Source organism: Tachypleus tridentatus, chromosome 12, assembly GCF_004210375.1.
Source record: "Tachypleus tridentatus isolate NWPU-2018 chromosome 12, ASM421037v1, whole genome shotgun sequence".
NCBI lineage: Eukaryota > Metazoa > Arthropoda > Merostomata > Xiphosura > Limulidae > Tachypleus > Tachypleus tridentatus.
In genome coordinates this window covers 59255087-59273079 of record NC_134836.1, presented here as the reverse complement: position 1 = coordinate 59273079, position 17993 = coordinate 59255087, and the positions used below count along the sequence as shown (strand labels likewise).

Here is a 17993-nt window from a genome sequence, read left to right as displayed (position 1 = left end):
TCCCTAATTGTCAACGTTTACAACATCCCAAACATCAAGGACAGAATAATGCAACTACACTTATATAAGAAACTTACTAACTCAAGAATATTCGAGTCTTGCAGCCACCCCACACACATAGTAAACTCACATATCTCCCCTGAACACAACAAACCCCCAACCACAATAATAACACAAGTTGTGATAAGTTCGTAACCCCATTAGTGATTTAACTCGTATATAATTTTGTTTTCAGCTGAGGCACTATTCGGATAGAGTCTTCGGTGTCCGAATTGTGAAAGTAGGTTTTCTCGGGGTACTATCCCCCTAGATCAGATCTGTGGTATTTGATCTAACGATCCCAAATATCCCGAAGGACCATACGTTCAACATCAGCCGTTGGTTTTGTGATAGACGTCTGAACTTGTTGTCGATTTTAAGCCACTGCTTGCTTCCCTAATGCTACTATTAAGCCGAGATCCATTAAATTATTTTTATTATTACTATTATTATTTTATTGTAGGTACGTATATAGAGGTGTATATGTGCATATTTGTGTGTGTGTGTGTGTGTGTGTGTATATATATATATTTTTTTTTTCTTTTTGTCTCGGAGGCTCTTAAGTTACCCCAGCAATCGCCACCACGGGGAGGGGGGTGAAGAGAAACAATACTACTGAGCACCCCTGTTATATTTGATCCTGAGTTTTAAGCTTACTACTTGAGCACCCCTGTTATATCTGATCCTGAGCTTTAAGCTTACTACTGAGCGCACCCTATTATATCTGATCCTGAGCTTTAAGCTTACTACTGAGCGCCCCCTGTTATATTTGATCCTGAGCTTTAGCTTGAGGTCAGATAATTTTAAGGCAAACTACTGCCACGCTCTCTGCTCTATCACGTTTGTTGTGTCCCGGCTGGACTGATGAGCTCTGTATTGAGCAAATTGATACTACGAACATAATGCAGCGGAAATACTGTCATCACACACTTTTATAATCCTTGAAAATATTTATGATATTAAATATAGAATGCACTGCTCAGAAATAGAATAAGTCAAATAATAAGTGATTTAAACATATCTCTCACGTAACACTGTAGTAATAATGATTATGTTCAGATATCTTATATAATGGTACCGTAAATTACATATATAATTTATTGTTTAATTTGTGAACTATTAAGTGACGTGTCAGTGTTAATTTTAATATATCTATATATGTGTTGATATATTAAATAATATTAACAAACAACAAAGCAACAGGTGAGTGACGTTAAAAAATATAAACACGAATGTTACAATGAACAAAATAATGGTTGTCCATTTTCACTGTTTTTGGTGTTATATCCCATCTGTACTTTTACAAAACCTTGTTTTCTTTATCCATAAGACATTTTATATAAAAATACTTATGCCTAGCCAGAATATTTTTATACCTACACATGATGGCTGAAGGTCTCAAGAAAGTTTCTAAATCTTGTAGAAGAATGATAGATGGCGTTGTTGTTTTTTTTTTCTTTTGGGCAATATCTGTTTCAAGAGAAATCACGGATAGGTTGGTAAGTGAAACTACTTTAATACGTTGGTCAATAACTGGCCGCAGCTATTGTGTTTCCTCGTGAAAACAGTTGACCCAACACAGTACTCTCACTGAAAACATTATTTTTATTCGCTTTTACTTCAACGTATTTTCCCTTTACATAATATATTAAAACTGAAGTTTATTACAAGTTGAGAACCATTAAAATTATGACTATGAAGATATAATCTGAAAACTGTATGACTCTCTTTCCATGTGAAATTCCACTCCGATCACCTGAAAGATTCCAAAGTTCCAATTAAACATAAGTCGTACTGTGTTCCCCAATATTTTTGTGGTACCCGAAAATAAATTAACACATACTTTATATGAAATAAGAAAGGTTTAGCGTTACTTTACGAACATAGATTGTGATAAAATAATTAATTTCAATTAATCCAAAACTGTCACGATTAATCATTGGGTAAAATAACTAATTTTTGTTTTATTAAATTTTCAAAAACGGCTCAGAAAATTGCAGTAATGAAACTGATATATTGCATTTGATAATCCTTAAAGAATTGAGCACACAAATGAGATTAAAATTACTTTCACACATACATACCTACACATATATAAACACACATAAATTTATCAAGAAAGTATGTGTTTATACTAACTGTACATCTTGAAAAATTATGGTGGAGAAATAGATTGCATATTTAAATTAATTTTCATTCAATGTTTTTTAAATATCAAATCCGAAGCACACTAAAGTATTTCATTGCAATGTTTCTATAACGTTTATTCAAAACCAAAAAAAAACTCTCGGTGTATGAAAACACTGCATGAGTCGAGAGTTTAATGGAACATCTTATGTATGTGACAATTGCAATGGAAGTAATCTTACCCACATTGAACATAACATTCTGCCTGCTCCTTATGAGTATTGTAAGAAGACCTCCGGGAAACATAAATATTTCAAATTAAATTAATGCTAAATTTAAAAGGTTTTTCACACAGCTTAAACTGTCGTCCGATTTTAATTTAAATTTAACTTAGGGAACTGAATTACTTGCTTGAAAACGAAATATGTAGTATCAAAAGGAACAAAGTTTCAAAACTACTTTCATTAGAGATAAGTTGGGTTTTATTTAGCTGGAAAACATTTCTTCCAGTTAAAGTTGTTTGAATTCAAGAATATTTTTCAAAAGAAAATCAGTTTTACAATTATTAACTTTAAGAATAACTTTTAAATAAACATTTCTCTAACACTTAATTTGAATTTGGCATCTTATTGTAGCTTCGATAACATAAAGTACCTCAGTTTTATTTGCAAATGTGAAAACATTTCTCAAATTTATTCTGATAAGCTCCAGATATACACGGACATTATTGGTAATACTGTTATAACGTTTATCTACGGACCGACATGGACAGGTGGTTAAAATACTCGACTCGTAAACTGAGGGTCGTGGGTTCGAATTCCCGTCACACTAAACATGTTCGCCCTTTCAGCCGTGGGGACGTTATATTGTGACGATCAATCTCACTATTCGTTGGTAAAAGAGTTGGCTGCTATATTAGGGACGCCTAGCGCAGATAGCCCTCGTTTAGTTTTTCGCGAAATTAAAAACAAACCAAGCGTTTTGTCACCAAAGGAATCTGTAACCGAAATAAAGTGTGTGAAATAAGTTATATTTCTGGATTTTCTTGCTATTCGAGTGTCTCGTAGCATTACAATAATAATTAAATTCGAACAACACTTTAATGTCAGTAATTTGTAGAGACCTTTCTTCAATATTTTTAACTATTTTATCTTACACGATTTAGCACGTGATGAAGTCTTCCCTTCTTACTAACTTTTGTATGGTTCAACTTTGTTTTGTTTCACTTATATTTTATTTTTGTTAAAACTACCAAGAAACAAATTACTGCTGTCTGTGAACTAATGATCCGTGAAACTCAACAATGTACAATCAAATCTTAAAGAGTTTGCTTTTCTTTTTAATGTAAAAATATATCATTCCAAGTTAAATCAACTTTATACAGAGTGATAATTCACAAAGTTCTTTTTTGTGTGTGTTTTATTATGGAAAAGCCACATTGAGCTATCTGCTGAGTCCACCGAGGAGTATCGAACCGCTGATTTTAGCGTTGTAAATTGGCAGACTCACCACTGTACCTGCGGGTATTTCTAATTTGTGTAAAATACATAGTTTTAAGAAATTTTAAAACGTTTGAAATTAATCGAAAATATATTAATTTTAAGATGATAGAAAAAGGCAAATGTTTTAGATAAATCAGTGTCATTTATAAAATGTTGATAGTTAAGCACAATGGGCGATCTGTGTTCTACCCCCAACAACTATCGGAACCCGATTTGTAGTGTTATAAGTCCACAGACTTTCGGCTGTGACACTGAAGAGTATTTATAAAGGAATTTAACCTTAATTTTTTGAGAACATAAATATCTACAATACGCAGCAAGAAAACATCGTGGCTCCATATTAGCACACATATTCACACCGTGGTGGTTTAACACTAAAAATTTGGTAGCGAAACCCGCTGTAGGTAGACTGAAAATAGATCAAAAATACATATCTATACCTAATTCCAGGAGTAAAGTCACCATCGAGTTTCTGTAATAACGTATCAGTGAAATAGTTTAGAAAGATATACAGTAAGGAAAGTTGAACTAGCTTTTCTTACCAATTTATTTGTACGTAATGACGAGAAACCTCTGTGTAAAGTCTTTATTAACCTGAAGATGACCTAATGAGGTGGAAACCTCCTTGTAAACTCTTTATTAACCTGAAGATGACCTAATGACGAGAAACCCCTGTGTAAAGTCTTTATTAACCTGAAGATGACCTAATGACGAGAAACCCCTGTGTAAAGTCTTTATTAACCTGAAGATGACCTAATGAGGTGGAAACCTCCTTGTAAACTCTTTATTAACCTGAAGATGACCTAATGACGAGAAACCCCTGTGTAAAGTCTTTATTAACCTGAAGATGACCTAATGACGAGAAACCCCTGTGTAAAGTCTTTATTAACCTGAAGATGACCTAATGAGGTGGAAACCTCCTTGTAAACTCTTTATTAACCTGAAGATGACCTAATGAGGTAGAAACCCCTGTGTAAAGTCTTTATTAACCTGAAGATGACCTAATGAGGTGGAAACCTCCTTGTAAACTCTTTATTAACTTGAAGATGACCTAAGAACATAAAAACGTTGTCATCTACTTTATTTTAATAAATGTTTTAATACCCACACCAGCCGTCTTGTGACACATGTTTATTTATTGTTCCTATGAACACATAGGTGTTTATATATATTGAACTCAACTCTTGAAAACTGAACTTAATATGAATACAACGTTTCGTGATTTGACCAGTCCTGAAAGAAATTCAATACACGTTACTAGTGGACCTTCGATCGAATATTTACATGAGCAGATACTCGTACATATAATATTACCAAAACAATTTGACGGCACATTGTGACCAGACATTTTGTACTCACAATACAATTAAGAATGCGTGTTTATAAACCTAGTCTACTGCACGTGACATTTAGATGATGCCAAGATGCAACAAAGAAGAGATCTCACGTCTCTCTCAGGAAGAGGAGTTGCTGGATGAATGGTATAAGTTTAATAATATTTAGCCATCTTATTTATATTCGTATTCATTACGATAATGTGTTGTAGAAACGGAAGTCTATCAGATGTGATAACACAGAATATTGATCTGGTGACCAAATGGTAAGATCTCCTCTGCCCATACGAATTTGATGATTTAGTGTGAAACAAAACTGCAAATCTAGCATTAAATCCGTCACTAGGGACTCTGATAAGAGTTTAAGAATGCAGACCAACATATCCACCAGGTGTGAGAACTCCTTACGACTGATACAACACATTTCAATTAAGCTTTTATAGAGCTAATCACAACCGTGAATACAAAGCGTTGGATTTCACGGTGCTTTAAGAGTTGGGTGCTAAACACCGGAAACTCATAATATGGAATGATAAATTCCATTACTTACTGTTTGCTTCGCTTGGATGAAGCTGTTTTAGCAGCAACCGAGAGAATTTGTTGGAAAACGACTGTCTTGGAGAGATTTTGTAATAAAAATTTGACCTCTTTTTACAGTTTGAAGTTGATCCTTTGTTAATAGCTAATTCAGCAGGTACACCCTGTTTTATCCAGCCATTCTGGACAATGATGTACTGTTTTTAATGAAGAGGATATCATATTTGAATCCAGGATTTGGGATTAACATCCAGGTATTAACCTGGTCAGTTCATAGTCCGAGTTAAATCGATTCTAATTTAGCTAACTGGTGGTAGCGGTGATCAACTGATCTCTGGTTGGTATTAAGACCAACAGTGATTTTGTTTTAAAACTCGTCAGGACTTTTCTCGGCGTTAAAATATTTTTTTTTATCTTCGAGCACACTGTTGTCAGATGAAAGCTCGTAATTTACAAAAAAAATGGTGCATTGACGTAGAAAACAACCAGTTTATAATTCTATATACCAAAGGATACTTGTTATATCTCCATTGTTGAGGCGAATTTTCTCAGTAATTGGTGGCATATTCTGTATCTAATGTAAACACCAGAAAATTACAAAAATAGTAATCGTCTATTGTTCTATCATCACTTTACATTGTTTACAATTGTTTTTTTTTTTTTTTTTCAGGTTATCGTGTGAATAAGGAAAGAAAAATCAGACCCACGAAGTGACAAAGTCTACCGATAGGGTATTGCTTATATAAAAGCTAGGTAAAAGAGTCAATATATTAGTGTTACCGGCCCGGTGTGGTAAGGTGGTTAAGGCACTATATATGTAATCTGAGGGACGTGGGTTCGAATCCTTCTCCAACCAAACATGCTAACCCTTTCATTCGGGGGATCGTTATAATATGACGGTCAATCCCACTATTCGTTGATAGAAGAGTAACCCCCCCCACAAAAGCTGCAAAACTAGGAACGGCTAGCGCAGATAGCCCTCGTGTAGAATTGCGCGAAATTCAAAATAAAGAAACTTTATTAGTATTTCTATGTTTATATCGCTCTCTAGTTTCAATTCAAATTTTATTTTCAATGAAAACTGAAATAAAAGCCATGCAGGAGGTAATTCTGATGTCAAGTGAATCTTATCAGAAAAACCTCTGAGTTCAGTTTTTCAATACAGAAAACCAAACTTAAATCTGACAGCTAATAAGTTCAAATATACAATAAAATTAAAGTTAAAACAATGGTGAAACTCAAAACTTTGTTGTGATGACGTATTACATTATTTTTATAGATAAAAATGGTTCATATGTATATATGAATACATTAATAAAAATAACTAAAATATTCATTGTTTTGGACTGATTTCAAGCTAAACTACGTTTCAGTTCTAGTGTTTTAACCTCTTACATGTATTAATACCAGTGTTCAGTAGAGGTTCATAAGCACATCATTTCATTCATATAGAGGTGTGAATCATTTAAATTTTAATAGTAACCTCGATAGAATGCCCAATTTCTTGCTTTAATCAGGTAAAGATACATATAAGTACACGTTTATATATATATGGGTACTTATATTTGTATTTAATTAGTTAGAGTGAGATATTGGTTACTCACTTATATGTACATATGTGTACTTATATTTATCTTTAACTAGTCAGAGTCAGATATTGGGTACTCATGTATATATACATATATAAATGGGTACTTACATTTATCTTTATCTTGTTAAAGCGAGATATTGGGTACTCGCGTATATATATACACTGCTAGCCAAAATTTTAAGGCCAACAAACACACAAAACAAATATGCATTTTGCGTTGTTAGACTCAACCACTTATTTGAGTAGAGCTTCAAAAGATGAAAATAAAAATAGGAAAACTAAAAATAAAAATTAAAAAAAACTTTTTTAGCATTTAATTAGGAAAAATGTGAACACTATAAAATTAGCCTAAATACTAACTGGTCAAAAGTTTAAGACCATACCAAAAAGAAGTCCTAAACAGGGTAGGAAATGCCCAACAAGAGATCTCAGTAGTGAGTTGCACGGCCGTCATTGCAAATAACTTCAAACATTCGCTTTGGCATGGTCAATATAAGCGTTTGCAGAAGGCTGGCTGGAATGTTATTCCAAGTGGTGAAGATGGCTTCATGAAGATCATGTACTGTTTGGAATTGACGTCCATTTCTATAGACGTCCCTTGCCATCTACCCCCAAACATTTTCATTGGGGTTCAATTCGGGAGAACACACTGGATGGTCCAAAAGAATACGTTATTCGCCATGAAAAGGTCCTTTGTCCTGCAGGCATTGTGGATTGCAGCGTTGTCCTGCTGAAAGATCCAGTCATTTCCACACAAGCATGGGCCTTCAGTCAATAAGGATGCTCTCTCCAACATGCCAATGTAGCCAACTGCTCTTTGATGCCCCTGTATAACCTGAAGCTCCATTGTTCCATGGAAGGAGAAAGCACCCCAGATCATGATGGAACCTCCTCCACTGTGTCATGTACAAAATGTCTTCGGTGGGATATCCTTATCGTGCCAGTAATGTTGGAAGTCATCTGGACCATCCAGGTTAAATTTTTTTCCACCAGAAAACAAAATCTTCTTCCACTTTTCTACGTTCCATGTTTGGTGCTTCTCGGCTAAGTTTAACTGAGCTGTTTCTTGGTGTGGAAGGAGGTGTGACTTTGAAGACGTTTACGCTTTTTTAAAGCCTTTCTCTCGTAGATGCCGTCTTATTGTTCTTGAGCTGCATTCTGCGTCCGTAAGGGTCTTAATCTGGTTCAACAATTGGCTGGTGTCTTGCCGGACAGCCCGTGGAATCCTCCTGCTCAACGCTGACGAAATTTTCTTGGGCCGACCATTTGAAATTCTCGTTCCGTATCCCTCAGGGTCTTTGAAGAAATTTTATAACAACAGTTTTACTACGCCCAATCTCACCAGCGATAGCACATTGAGAGAGACCTTGCTTTTGCAGCTCAACAATTCTGCAACGTTCAAACTCTGTCAACTTTTTAACCTTTGCCATGTTTTCACCCAATGTAACACAGGAGATGTCAATGAGAGATGTTGACAACGCTAATGTTGAACACAAATGACTAAATTTCGTTACGTGTTTACCGATTAACATTTTGTTTGAGTATGGCCTTAAATTTTTAACCAGCTAGTATTTAGGCTAATTTCATAGTGTTCACATTTTCCTTATTAAATGTTAAAAAAAGTTTGTTTTTTTTTTCCTTTTCTTATTTTCATCTTTCGAAGCTTTACTCAAATAAGTGGTTGAGTCTAACAAAGCAAAATGCATATTTTTTTCTTTATGTTCATTGGCCTTAAGATTTGGGCCAGCAGTGTATGTATCAATACTCATATTTATCTTTAACTTGATAAAATAAGATATTGGGTACTCACGTATATATATGGGTACTTATATTTATCTTTAACTTGTTAAAGTAAGAACTAGGTACTTCCTTAATATTTATTTTTCATTCCAGCGAGTATATTGTAGCTAATTACAACAGTTGCTATTTGTTTCCTTTTGTAACACAATAAATGAAAAGCGATTGTTTGTTTGTTTGTTTTTAATTTCGCGCAAAGCTGCACGAATGCTATCTGTGACAGCCGTAACAAATTTAGCATTGAAAGACTGGACAGCTAGTCTTCACCACCCACCGCTATCTTTTTGGCTACTCTTTTACCAACGAATAGTGGGATTGACTGTCACATTATAACGCCCCACAGCTGAAAGGGCGAACATGTTTGGTGTGAAGGGGATGCGAACCCGTAACTTTCAGATTACTAATCGAGTGCCTTAACCACCTGGCCATATCAGGCCATGAAAAGTGAGGAAGTCATGCTCTTTGTAGTCTGACTTCGTCATTAATATAACAAAACTAGCCCTTCGTCAATTTACAACAACGCATGGAAGTATAACTCATATTTTTCTAATTTAGTCTTTATTGTTGAAATTGAAATTGCGAATCATATTAAGCATTTCTTTAATATCTAACAAAATATTTTAGGCCAATTTTATGCGCTTATTTAATGTAGTTTAATTTCTACTGTTTCAACATTTTCAATTAATCAAGACTTCATAATAGAGCTAGTTTTCAAGATATTCGGATGAGAGTTTAGCTACCAGAATTAGTTGTAATGTTTTGAGTCAAACTGTTATAGCAACACAATTCTATATTCTATATACAACAATTTTTATTACTTTTTATTATTAAATGTTTTGAATAGAGAAATTTAATTAGTAGAATATTTATAATTATATAAATACAGCTGTACTGAGGAAGTAAACCAACAACAAAACCTAACAAAAACATTTCGATTAGTTTTCTATCTTGCTCAGCTCAAAGAAACACGATGTTCGATCTGTTTTGTATCGTTCACAATTATCTAAACCTGGTTTTTAGAAATAAAAGCCTTCAGAGTTGCCGCTGAACCACTTGAGTTATAGTAAAATTATGTAATTGGTAGAAGTATCAAATTTTAGGGTACTTTGGTATTTTTGAGATGCTGGAATGAATGTGGCCGAAGTTCGTTTACATTTTGTTTATTTTAGTGTTCAATACAGATTCCATTTCTATAAACAGTTTAGCATTGGCTGTCAATATGCACCAATTACAAGTCCTTATAAAAACATATAAGAAAAGTCTCTCGGGCACAATTCCTTAAAACGAATGATAAAGTTATGTTTTTATATAAATATTTTCAAAACGCGTCAAAACGTGTCATTTTTGGATCAGTGTTAAAGGTCAACAAATGTAAAGTTTTTGAATATTAGAAAATATGTTTATTAAGTTAAATAAACCTGACGATGACCGAAGAAGGTCGAAACGTTGTTCGCTCCTCTACACAGTGCTTTCTCTATCCATACCAACCGTTTTTAAATATATATTTTAATTTAGCTGAGTTATTGTTATTATTTTCAGGTCACACTTTTATTTAAATACGTTAAATATTGAATATTAGTTTCAGTTTACACGTTCAAGTTAAACTATATGTTGAACAAAAGGACCTTTAGGTCAAACACTTAAACGATATGACAAACTAAACATTAACAAACTATTGTAGAATCATATTCTAAATTTGAATGTCATATTAAAATATTAATTCGATTCAGATAACTGCTCTCTAAATGTTTGTCTAACTCTTTAAGATTTTTCTTGCATAGTTCTTCATAATTAAAAGCTGACAGACATGAAGGAACACGGTTAACCAATAGCACATGCCACAAATCTTGGTCAGCTTGACCGATTATTGAAATTTAATCATTATTCTTTCAAAACACCACGATCCTAAAATGCGGTGTAAGTTTAGGTGACAGGTCACGGACTTCGAACACATAAATTTAAATTCAAAGCACACTACTACTAGGCGACCCTCACGCCACTCTGAATGTTAGAATGGACAACTCATGGTGCAAAATGTAATAGAACGTAATGATAAAATATTGTTAAAAATGCAATAGGTATTTACTTAACAATGATTACGTGTTTTATTATCAAAGATGTGTAACCAACACACACACATATATATATATATATCTTTTCATGTATCCAATATCGCTACATTCGTTAGACTCGACATACAAGTCTGTGTAGCGTAGACTGTGACAAAATTATACTAAAATGTTTTAATAATATTTATTAAATTATTTTTATTGAATTGTTTTTGTTTTGTTTTTAAATTTTGCGCAAAGCCACTCGAGAGCTATCTGCGCTAGCCGTCCCTAATTTAGCAGTGTAAGACTAGAGGGAAAGCAGCTAGTCATCACCACCCACCGCCAACTCTTGGGCTACTATTTTACCAACGAATAGTGGGATTGATCGTAACATTATAATACCCCCAGGGTTGAAATGGCGAGCATGTTTAGTGCGACCGGGATTCGAACCCGCGATCCTCGGATTACGAGTCGAACACCCTAACACGCTATTTCTTCTGAATATGGATCCACTTTTCCAAAGTTATGAGAAAAACATAAATAAAGTTATTTAGTTGGCTTTTATGGCTTAAACTTTACCCTTTACAGATGACATAACAGTAAACTAAAAGCTTATAATACTAATAATTAAGTTTCGATACTCGGGATAGACAAAGCACAGACAACCTACTGTGTATCTTTTTGCTTAACAGCAAGAGAAAGAAGTTGTTAAACTTTATTTGACTTAGTTTGATTGACTTTATGGTGATTCCTTAAATAAATTCACCAGTTTCGCCTTCGAACTTACAGGATTTTATAATAAACAAACGTAGAACATTAAACTTAACACACTTATGATATGTGGAATATAAAAACCAACTGTTTTGTTTTAGAATACAATCTTAGTTTCGTAATAACTTTTAATACCAAAAACAAAACAAAAACATTGCTGTTCTTAAATATGTGACGTTTTATTGGATATAATGTGGCTTTGTATTGGTTGTAAAACGGCTTTGTATCTTCCGCCACAAACCTCCTTTGTCAATAGAAGCACTTAAGGGTAATTTATATGGCTGTTTGTTTTATGACGAAAATAAATAACCATTGTAAGAAAGCCAAAGCCTTAGTAACTGGATTCGCTGTGGTACATTTTACAGCTCTGATCCTACTAATCCAGTATTAAACACAGACTAAGCTGATACCATTAGAAAGTTTAAATTGTATCCTGTTAGTTATTAAAATAATAAAGTCCATCGTCTAATGTTTCATTCGTATTTTTTAAATCATTGTAATATCATTTTCTAATAAAAGAAACCTAGCGATGTTAACATGCGTTTATTGAAGGAACTCCCGAAGTGGATAATATATTTAACATTTCTCGGGTTAGAAAAACGTTTCGTAAAACGTCACAACTTTGGTATCAATACAATATTTTCGCTGCTCCCAGTAAGTTAACATCCATTAGTTTCTCTAGCGGCTCACAGGGCTTTACGCAAGTGGTTATCCTGTTGGACTGTATTGCGACAGGTTCAAGAAGCGAGCCAGCGAAATCCGCTCTGTACTTTCAGTTGTTTAATCTATAATCTAGCACGATCAATGGTTATATTCGGTTAAGACTAGTCACGTAGGCGGCAAATGCTGCTAAATGGGAAGCAGTTCTAGATTCGAACCCGAGACTCGCATATTACTAGTCTAGCGCTCTAACCACTGGACGCTGGCTATCTGTGCTGTGGCTACCGCGGATATCGAAATTTCTCATTTAGCTGAGCCATTGAAGGGGATTACATCCCTGGGGACAATCCTGTTTAGATAATAACTCGGACTCGCCGAGCAAATGAAATAAACAAACAAAGATAAATAGATAAAGAATCCTTTATGAACAGTAATTATGTCAAAGTAAGTGACAAGCCTTATTGAACGGTTTATAAGTTACCTTTCACTCTTAATAGCAGCTGGATCAGAGACTTTCTGTACATGTTCATACGAAATAAAGTCTCAGAATAATTATTTTACGCCCGTCCAGTACAAAAACAATAAAAATCTTAGATCACATGGCATAGGGCAAGATCAGAAATAATTTTGACGCCACATTCAGACAAAATGTTAAAACGTAGAATATCAGAATATTACGTTACATTTGCCTCGGCCTATTATAAATAATAACCTTAACTCGTACATAATTTATACACAAAAATGTGTTGTTTTATTTTTAGAGAAAGGAAGTGAGTTCCTTTCCCACAGAACAGACGGATATGTAGCCAAAGTGGAATAAGTTTACAGCCCCAAGCGAACATTCACCTGAATAAAAGTATTAACGCAGTTAACAACTTTAGTACATTCGACAAGAGAAATATCATAATTATATGCAAGGCATGTGAAAAAAAAAAATCGAAAAACCAAGTGAACATATATGATTAAAGTATTCTAAACCATATATGAAAGGATATTCCACCAATGACATGCATTGGGAAAAGAGTAGCCCAAGAGTTGGCGGTGGGTGGTGATGACTAACTGCTTACTCTCTAGTCTTATACTGCTTAATTAGGGACGGCTAGTGTAGGTAACCCTTGAGTAGCTTTGTGCGAAATAAAAAATACAGAAACAATATTTTGTAAAAAGCACAAATTAATAACTGAAAGGTGGCGCCATCTCTTAACAAATATAATGCATTATCTTTGCAACTGTATTTTATTTGTTGTTTCTTTATTAGTTATAAAAGTAAATGTTACGTAACGCTTGGAAATATCAAATATAATATGAGTAGAGTTGGTCTCAACAAATTTATTTTCTCTCAATTTTAAAGTCATGATACTGAATGCCGGATTCCTTATTTATACAATAGGTTCCATTATGAAAACAGAATGGTTGAAACTTAGTAGTTATAAAGTCTTTCCGGTAACTTAACTGAAATACGACGGCCAGTGTTTATTAATTGATATCAGTATTCCATATACAAAATAAAATACACAATTACTCAAATATTTATCGAGAATAACCTGGTAGAGATGGTATGGTATTTATTAATTCTAATTCACTTGGTTTTGGGTTTTATTTTAAATTTGGCGCAAAGTTAAACGTGGGCTATCTGCGCTAATCGTCCCTAATTTATCAGTGTAAGGCCAGAGGGAAAGCATATAATCATACCACACTCTGCCAAACTATTGGGATTCCATTTTATCAAAGAACAGTGGAATTCCCCGTCATGCATAACGTCCCCATGGCTGAGGGAATGTTTGGTGTAATGGGGATTCGAACCGTTGACTCTCAGAATCCGAGTCAAGTGCTCTAACCACCTTGGCGCGGGGAGTTATTTCTCTCTATCTTATACCCGACTTAAAATATTTATATTGTTACGCACTGTAGATTCCAATTTGAACTTTCGGACACATATATACTGTCTTAGAAACTTGTAATTTAGTCCATATATAAATATAAGATAATAACATTTAACACTCTGATTTATACCGTAAAAGCAAGATAAAAAAGAGCCATAAGCTAAAGCTTTTTCTCAACAGGGTTCACATACTTTCTGTTAAATACATATCCTTTCAAGCAGTTAGTATATGATTTGTTTTTAACATAGCCACTAGTTTCAACATGCTTCTATCAAATGAACGGTATCATTTTCGAATCACTTTGCAGACCCACCCTTTTAAACGAGATCAAAACTTTCTCTATATTTTTTCTCTTATGTCAAGCTTATTATTACACGAAAATATTCAGTGTATAATAAATTTTGATTATTTTGAGTTTTGCTATCTGCGATAGCTGTCCCTAATTTAGTAATGTAAGACTAGAGGAAAAGCAGCTAGTCGTCACCACCCACTGCCAACTCTTGGACTACTCTTTTACTAATGATTAGTGGGATTGGCTGTCACATATAGCGTTCGCACTGCTGAAGTGGCGATCATGTTTGGTGTGATGAAGATTCGAGCCTGCAACCCTCTGATTGTGAGTCGAATGCCCTAACCACAGAGTCCATCAGTGGAACAGAGGTTCATATCCCCACGTTGGATAGAGTGCACATGACCCATAACGTAACTGTTTGTTTGTTTTTGAATTTCGCACAAAGCTACTCGAGCAATTTATAATTTAGCAGTGTAAGGCTAGAGGGAAGGCAGCTAGTCATCACCACCCACCGCCAACTCTTGGGCTACTCTTTTACCAACGAATAATGGGATTGACCGTCACATTATAACGCCCACACGGCTGGGAGGGCGAGCATGTTTGGCGCGATGGGGATGCGAACCCGCGACCATCAGATTACATGTCGCACGTCTTAATTCACCTGGCCATGCCGGGCCTTTATCACGTATTACAAATTAGCTTTTACGAATGATGTGGATGTTAACCATTGCAATACTTCCACTGATTCTCTGTTGTACGTTTGTTTGTAGGATAGACTAGAAGTGAGTTGACTGGTCAATAAGACCTTCCAAAGAGTCTTTAGCTACTATAACACAATAATGGGGTTTCACTGTCGCTCTTATAACGCAGCAAGGTTCCCAAAGTGCAGAACGCGATTTTTCAGTAAGGATTTTTACGAACTCTTTTTTCCTTTCCTGTTCGAGGGTTAGAAAACATTTATTTTATACAATAACACTAACCACTTGGCCGCATCAAAGTCGCACGTCTTAACACGATCGGCCATGCCGGGCCCATAACGTAACTTTGCTCTAAAACAAATTAATGGTCTTATAAAGTAAACAAAACGGATTTATTAATATTACAAACGTCAGATCCACCAAATAATTCACTAGTTGCGAAGTGCAGCCTTTTTGTATGTGTGTGCGTTTTAGAGACTTCGAAATATTTCTTTCATTCAATGTGTTTGCTAGTATAAATACCTAATTGAAACATGTACAATAAAACCTGATTCCTACGATTAAAGTCGCTACGTTTAAAAAGGAGACAATTTATTCCATGTATTCCAAATAGTTGTTTTGGAAAATGTGTTCGTGTTACCACCAGTCATGAAACTGAAACTGGTACTGTGCTCTAAGTAAAAAAAAATTTCCTAATAACTTTCACAATAACAAACGAAACACAATGAATACAGAGAACAATAGCGACTATTAAACATTTCATCATAAGTACATCTGTTTAGCTTTCACTGTTTCCAATATAAAAGTTAAAAACAATCAGTTTCGTTTCACAAAACATGCGTCTCAGATATGAATACTGTGAGAAATTGGATGTTCATGCACTAATATGCTATAGGGCGAAATGAAGTGGAGCTAATGCAAAAATCAAGAAAGTGACCAATAAATATATATATCAGGAAATTGTTTATCAATTGTTTATTGAGGTTAACTAATGATGAACAGTAATACATTTTGTAACATACAAACACACTTACACGTCATCTATTTTTGGTGTACATCTCTCAGTGCAACGAGTATTTTCAAACATAGAACGCTATTTAGCTCATTTTACGTTTAACGTGAACAGAGTCATATGATTATACATTTATTATTATACTAACTCGCCTTAATAATAAAAATAAGTAGAAAAAAATATTTTACAATAATCATAATGAACAGGGTAAAGGAGTTATAGAAGAAAAGCTGTTAGTTAAGTTTATCGTTAGCCTTTATTTATGATTTCGGTTTTGTTTTTTATACATACCACAATCCGATGTCATTATCTTATCCAAAACGTCTAACACGTGATTGTAACTCACATTTAGGCTTAACAGCGCACAAGTCAATAAATCGATTTAAGAAAAAAGCTACATTTTATATTCGTATTTTGTTTATTTAAGATTTCAGAATTGTAGTGATATGTATTTATAATATATATATATAATACGTGAAAGTAGAGTTACAGCAATGGCTAAATATTTACATTAGTAGACCTGTAGACTATTTCAATATAATTCCGTACTTAATGTTACAAGGATGGAAGACAAACGTGTTATTAACACAGCGCTAAGATGTTAGTATATTTATGTGTGTTAAAATAGTGGAGTCATTACTGTGTATAAAACAACAAAACATATAAACCTACGTAGCCAGAATAGTTTTTGTTTTGGAATAATTCACAGATACTAACGTATATACACATACATGCGAGTACAAGTGAAATGTTCCCGTGCGTTTTGAGTGTAATATAACCTTTACTAAAGGAATATAAAAACACAAATCAGGTTACGATGAAATATACAACTTGATACGAATACTTCTCGTAGTTATGTTTTAACATACTGTATTGCTGGTTGACTCCAACATGCAGTGTGGAGCCTAGATGTAGAAGACGAATTGATTGTGTCAGTATTGTATTTATAATCCAGTTACTGTTCGAATCAATAGTGAATTGGATTTAAGAAACATCAATTATTAGAAATTATTCAACTCTTTCCGACTCTATAACATATATGTATTCCACTTTGAATAGTTCATAGTAACGTAATTCATTTATAAGATGCTTGTTTATGAAATTTGAAGTCAAAGTGCATTAAGCAGAAAACGCTATCTAATAAATCTGTTTACATATAACTATCTAAGACTTCTGTAGTTGCGACTACTTACGTATAGTCCATTGTTGAGTTCCACTGAACATGTAATGAACATTGTTTAAAATGGAAAGTGTTTTAATTGGATGATCTGAAGACTATATGCTATACTAGGCTTAGCTCGTTAATTTCCTTTTAAGCGTATACGGGATGGTTTGTTTGTGTAATGAGCGAGTTACGAATTAAGGTAATTAGTAACATATATGAAAGAAACTGAGAAGTGTATTAATACAACATTTCATATGAGACTGTGTGTATCACGTCTCTTTTACAAGTTCTAGAAAAAAAACATCATGGAGGAAAAACATTCTTGCGTGAAGTTACTTCAAGTAGAAGATAAAAAAATATATTTAATATTTTACTTAACAAATGAGTTTTGTTTTAATCTTCCACCAGTAACAAAAAAAAAGTGACACGTGATCGAGACTTACTTATCTGTACACTAACACATATCTTTAAAAGATAACTCGCTCAGTATTGTATACCTGATCGAGACTTACTTATCTGTACACTAACACATAT

The 17993-nt window shown here is 34.0% G+C and overlaps 1 protein-coding gene across 2 annotated transcripts in view; it reads right to left on the bottom strand.

The window, feature by feature from the left end:
• Positions 1–1631: 1631 nt before the first annotated feature.
• The window catches only part of LOC143235148 (selection and upkeep of intraepithelial T-cells protein 7-like), a 216641-nt gene continuing 200279 nt past the window's right edge, over positions 1632–17993 (bottom strand). For both annotated transcript variants that reach the window (XM_076473018.1, XM_076473019.1), the window contains exon 5: positions 1632–1795. In XM_076473018.1, coding sequence (XP_076329133.1) covers positions 1704–1795 — 92 coding nt within the window. In that variant the 3' untranslated portion in view covers positions 1632–1703. The remainder of the gene's footprint in view (positions 1796–17993) is intronic.